Source organism: Ixodes scapularis, unplaced genomic scaffold, assembly GCF_016920785.2.
Source record: "Ixodes scapularis isolate PalLabHiFi unplaced genomic scaffold, ASM1692078v2 PGA_scaffold11__112_contigs__length_91849675, whole genome shotgun sequence".
Taxonomy (NCBI): domain Eukaryota; kingdom Metazoa; phylum Arthropoda; class Arachnida; order Ixodida; family Ixodidae; genus Ixodes; species Ixodes scapularis.
In genome coordinates this window covers 70,431,027-70,437,026 of record NW_024609837.1, presented here as the reverse complement: position 1 = coordinate 70,437,026, position 6,000 = coordinate 70,431,027, and the positions used below count along the sequence as shown (strand labels likewise).

At 47.1% G+C, this 6,000-nt stretch overlaps 1 protein-coding gene across 1 annotated transcript in view; it reads right to left on the bottom strand.

Annotated features, from left to right (window-relative positions):
* Positions 1-1,599: 1,599 nt before the first annotated feature.
* The window catches only part of LOC8027094 (sodium channel protein para), an 84,318-nt gene continuing 79,917 nt past the window's right edge, over positions 1,600-6,000 (bottom strand). The window contains exons 31-32 of the mRNA XM_042289002.1: positions 4,809-5,079; positions 1,600-2,672 (exon numbers count right to left, since the gene is read on the bottom strand). Coding sequence (XP_042144936.1) covers positions 1,600-2,672; positions 4,809-5,079 — 1,344 coding nt within the window. The remainder of the gene's footprint in view (positions 2,673-4,808; positions 5,080-6,000) is intronic.

The window sequence follows — 6,000 nt, the reverse complement described above, 5'->3', positions numbered from 1 at the left end:
GTCCATACGCCGTCTTGCGGTGCCCGCGGGGCAGTTCATACGGAGGGCAGAGACGATTCCCGTCGGAATGCATTGCGAAGTGCACAATTGGAAGAGAAAAAGGTAAGACTCGCGGCGGCAGCAGAACATGCGTCTTTTGTTTGTTTGTTTGTTTGAGTCTGTCTCACCGACACTTCTGGGGAAAACTCGAGCTCTCACCTGAGAGACGAGCTCTTGAAACGTTTACCCCTTTCGCAGAGATATCACACGCATGCGCGGTACATGTGTGGCATGTGTGTGTGTGTGTGTGTGTGCGTTTTTTTTTCTGGTTTTCTTTTTTGCAGGTGCAGCTTGCTCGCTAAGTTAAGTCGCTCACCTCTAAGCTGAGGTCGTGACCGTGTACTAGAGTTTTGTTTTTTTACATATATATATATGTATATATATATATCCCCATTTTTTTTTTCGTCTTAAATTCAAAATTGCGGCAAGCCTTTCCCCCTGCATTGCAGATGTGGCAGTTCAAAAGCTACGGTGGTGCTTTTTTCTGTATCTCTCGGACGTATGGCCGGATGCAGTAGTAGAACAACAACAAACGCACGACCTCGTTTGCGGTAGTGCGCCAAGATAGAGAGAGAGAGAGCTAAACGCGAGAGGGGCTGGGGAGGAGGGGGCTCTGTGTGTTGTCGGAGAGGAAATATGGGGGGGAAGAAGGAGTTGGTGGGATTAATTGCAATTGGGTAAATTCAATTGTAAAGTTGAGTCCCTTGGGTAGAGTACGCTAGAACCGCCTGTACCTCTGCAGCTTCCGTTGACGACAGCCCCCACATTTCGGACGCCACTACACTGCGTGTCGACCTTCGGACGTAGCCCTCGGAGGATCGAGGTGTCGGATCGAGATGGAGGCGTTTCGTGTGCGACAGTTTTCCCCCTCCCCCTGCCCGTTCGTATTTTGGACCTAGGTAAAGCGAGAAGGTGGATGATGGGGGGAAAGGAGGGGATCCGAAACCGCGACAGCCCCGCTCCTCGCACCCCCGACGCAGGTCCGCGCCCTTCGGACAGACATGGGCTCGACCCTCTACGGAAAGCGGTAGTATAGTTAGTACTTTGTGCGGACGACGCGGCAACAGCAACGGGTGGGCAACCGCGGATCGCCCCATACGAATGGAGCGCAAAAGTGCGTCGACGAAGCGAGCGACTACGGGCGGAACCTCTTTCTGTGGCGTCGGGGGTAGGCGTTGGAGCAATACCACATCGCACACAAGGCCTGCGCCTTTCTCCTTCTGACGTTATCACTAGTGGCTCCACGTAGGCCGCCTAGCTTGCGTCAGCGTCTCACAACGAACGCGACGCTAGCACGCGACTACGCCAAAACGAACTGGTCCTTGCGTTGACTCTCGTCGAGCGCGTTTGCCGCTCGACGGGGGTTGCGCAGGCCTTGTCTTCAAGGTGACGTCAGTTGGAGCGGGCCCGCGGTCGCGGTCGGGATCCCCTGCCCGGGCCCCGAAGCGTCAGCGCCGGGAGGGAGGGGGGAAGGGGAGGAGGGGGGGACGAGGCGTCGCCTGCGGGGGACAAGCGCACGGAAGCGATGTGTAAGCGGCAGAGGCAGGGGTCCTACTCCTGTCACACGTCTGTGGAGCGGCTGGCGACGCTCGGCGAACGCGAGTGCAGCACCACTCGATGCCCGTTCCTAGTCACGTGACCGTCACTCTCGACAACGATGGCGGTCGTCTGTTGCTGGGCGGGACCACGGGGGTCATCGTCACCCACGTCGCCGCCGCCCTTGTAGCGTCGCCAGGCACGTTGAATGACACGGGCACAGTACTCTTCGCGCTGGCGCCACAGCGTCGAACTGACAGGCTCGTAGTCTGGCCTGTCTAGGTGGATGACCGTCTCGGTGATCTCGACGGGCTCCTCGATGGCATGGCCCTTTCGGGCAAAGAAGTCTCTGGTGAGCGCGTCTAAGATGTCCACGCAGTACACCATGTCCCCCTTGCAAATGGGGATGTCCAGGGCGATGAGCTTGTACTTGTTGGGCTTGGGGATCTGGAGGGGCTCTTCCAGGGCGTTGACGAAGTTGGTCAGGTTGGAGTACGTGACGTACTGGGTGCCCTTGGGGTCGAACTGCTGCCAGATCTCGTAGTACATGTCGTAATCGTCGTCCGTGAGTCCCTCTTGAACGTCTTCGGTGGCCTGACTGTAATTCTCGAGGATGACGGCGATGTACATGTTGATGATGACGAGGAAGCTGATGATGAGGTAGGAGACGAGGTAAGCCACGGCTATGCCCCGTTTTCCGCAGTTACCCTCGTTGTCGTCGGTGGGGCGATTGCAATCCCTCTCGTCCATGATGGCAGCTAAGACGCCGTCCCAGCCTGCGGACGTGCACATCTGGAACAGCAGGATCATGGATTGGCCGAACGTCTCAAAGTTGAAGTTCTCGTCGACGCCGTAGCGGTGCTTGACGTGCATGAAGAAGGACATGCCGAAGATGGCGTAGATGAACATCACCAGGAACAGCAACAGGCAGATGTTGAAGAGCGCGGGCAGCGACATGGCGAGGGCAAATAGGAGCGTTCGGATGCCCCGTGCCCCCTTGACCAGCCGCAGCACGCGGCCCACCTTGACGACGCGCACCACACGCAGCAGCGTGGGTGACACGAAGTACGTTGCTATCAGGTCCTTGAGCACCGTGCCTGCAAGAGCGTACAAGCAGAAGCATTGCAGGGTGCAAAAAAACAAATCCGAGTTTAGTCCATTAACAGCTGTCTGAAGAACCCAAGCTTAGTTCTAATTGTAAGACTTGAGACTTGGGTAGAAAAGAAAAACACAATTACGAAGGAACAGGAAAAGGAGAAAAACCACATCTGAATTGTTTCTTTATCCCAGTTTCAGGTATCATCTTCATGATAAATTTATGCCACCTTTCATGAATTTTGACTATTTAAGGTAAACTTGGTATGTTTAAATATTTTTTTTTTATATTATGAACACTGGCCAAAATTGTCCAGCTCCTGCAGTTGTGCAGTTCTGGACTTGCGGCAGCAAAAATGTGTAGTCCATCTATACTTATTTTTTTTTACCTACGTTTTTTAGACTATTGTAAATCTGTGCGTAGCCTGTCGCTGGGGATTTAACCGGACGGAGGTTAGGTGGACATGGCACACAGCGAAGAACCTGATAATTGTCAGGCAGAACAGATTGGTCCACGCTTTATCATAGGATTGCTACCATGAAGTAACTAGGAAAGTTTAGTTGCGGAACCCTTTATACTTAACCACCCAAGCATCTATATATAACTTACGGTAAAAGTTTTGGGGGAAACAAAGTTGCACCGTCAGCACTTACTACCTTGTGTTAAGTGTTATATCTGTGGCATGGAAATTTAACTGTAGGCATCTTGTTATATGATTTTGTTTCATCAAAAAGATGACAGTAAAAGAGACTTGTTTTGGCTCGGCAAGTGACTTGACCAGGTACCTTACTGTCACGTGTTGTTAGAAGTTCTACTATATTACAAAACGGATACCAATGTTTGTAATGTTCAGGTAATTATGTGAAAAGTTGTTTCGTTTCACATCCAAAATGTGTGCACCAGAAAGCAATTACGTAAAGACTATCGTCAGTATCTGGGGTGTAAAATGACATAAGATCAATGGTAAAACAAATTCATCTTCGGAAGGAGCGCGTAGATAACGAAGCAACGTTCGCGGTTTGTGTATGAGTTGTTTGTTATGCTTGAGGAACAACTGATTTCCCGAGCACAAATGCACCACTAGGAACATCGTCTTCTCATCGGTCGTAGATTAGTAAGGTATAAATCTAGCACCAAATCCTTAAAACCTGCCTTTATGATCCTCTTATCAAACAAGAGTCGGTGTGCAAGTTCTTGCGAAATATGGTGAAACATAGCAGTAGAAGTATGCACAGTCTAGATGTGTTACCTGTAGGAATGCGTGTATGTACAAATATAGATTCCAATAGTTAGATTCGGCTTTAACATTTCACCTAGTTCAGACCAAATTGAGAGGCATACATTCATGTAGTGTCAACATTACGCTAATAACCACAACTTCAACTTGAATTGAACGCACTTCCGCTCAATTGCCTGACCTAATTTATTCATATTGTGCGAATTGACTGAATCTGTTGTAGCTCACCAAATGGGGACCTACCATACCACGTCACCAATAAGGCTGTAGTTTCGATGCACGACAACTTGGACCATGCATGTGATCTATTTTGCTATAATCGGTTACTATTAATATTTCTAACATTATTATTAGAGTTTCTGATTGTAATTTAAAAAAAATGCAAACCCTGAACGTATTTGTGTTTAGACAGACTTGAAATGAAATGTAAATGAGCATCTATTTAAAGGAAATTCAAAAAAAGAGTTCGTGGTAGTGATGTGGACATTTCCTAGTTTCACGCTGCAATTACCGAAATCGGGAGTTAAGGGAATGTTATCTTTTTTTTTTTTTTGTTATTGCAAAAATTGGCGCGGGCATTTACTTAAGCTTTACGAACATGAGGTGTGTATTCTAAGTACTAGATAAAAAAAAAAGAATCAGTGAGAAAAAAATTTGAGGCGTGCAGTGGCCGTCGCTTGTGGCGGTTTATCTTAGCAATTGTTACACTGACTTCAAGCTTAACAAGCGCACCATTTGGCGAGTCCCAAACCTCCTGCTTTTGCTCAGCAGCCAATGATATAGCGGCATTAACGGATAACAGCGCCGAAAGACGTAAACCGAGGCAAGAAACACGAACGTAATATGCTAGGCCATACACTTCTTAAGTTGTCGGTGACAAAGGTAAGGAGAACGGCTTACCTAGAATTGAGAGAATGACAACTACAAAGTCGAACATGTTCCATGGCTCCTTAAAGTAGTGCCAACGCAGGGCGAAAATCTTGAGGGTGCACTCGGCCGTAAACACGGCAATAAAGAATATGTTGAGCCGTTCTAGGATGGACTCGAACAGCTTCTCCTGCTTGTAGTGGTCCATTGCCATGACGGTCATGTTGAGAACGATGAAAATCATAATGGCCATGTCGAACATCTTGTTGGTGGTCAGGTCGAACACCATCGCCTGAAGTTTGAACTGCAAAGGAGCGATGTGCAAGGGGGAGAAACTTGTATTTCGCACGAAAGATATTTCTGGGGGCTTCTGCGAAATGGGGTTTAAACGAAAGGAGAAAGCGTCACGTTCAAGGTAAAGTACCACTGTCGTCAGTCTCCCTTGATAACTGATAAATATGGAGGGAAATATCTCGCCCTCCAACTTAGTGGAGCTGGTTGACTTTACGTAGAAGAATCTTGTCAAGCAAGCCGAAAACAGTGAGCATTTACTATGTAAAAAATAAATTATTGTCAGATTGTTCTTTTTGTCCATTCACTGAATATTCCTTGGTGATGTTGAGCCTTATGTATGGTAAACCGTCTGAATTTGGATTTTTTATTTTACGAGTTTAAGCAAATTTTTAAGATCTTTATATAATATTATATTCACATAACGTATACATGCCACATTACGTGGTTTATACGTTATATGTAAATCATAGGCTTTAAACTTATGATGCGTATTATGCAACATATGATTTAGACAGACTAATGGATCTACGCTTAGAGTGCCAGCACTCAATTCATCGATTTTCTTGCGGGCGACGCGTGCATTTGGTGCTCAGCGCTGGGCAGGTCCAAATGTCGAGCGGCACTATTCGGAAATGCGACTTTCTTAGATTTAGTTAGGGTATTAAAAAGTAGAGAATCTCGATTTTTTTTCGCGAACTTTTTAAGGACTTCTAAAATACAGCAAACCGTTTTCTCCGAATTTAAATAAAGTTTCAGGGAACTTGGCAAATGATTTTAAGAACCAAGATGACTTCATCGGCGTTACTCGAAAGCGTAGCACATTTAGCCGACCTAATACGCTCACAAAGCGTAACTTTAGAAGAGTTAGAATTTTTATCAAATTCCTATACCTCATAAAAAAAAGCACAAAAAAGCAATGCAATATATTATA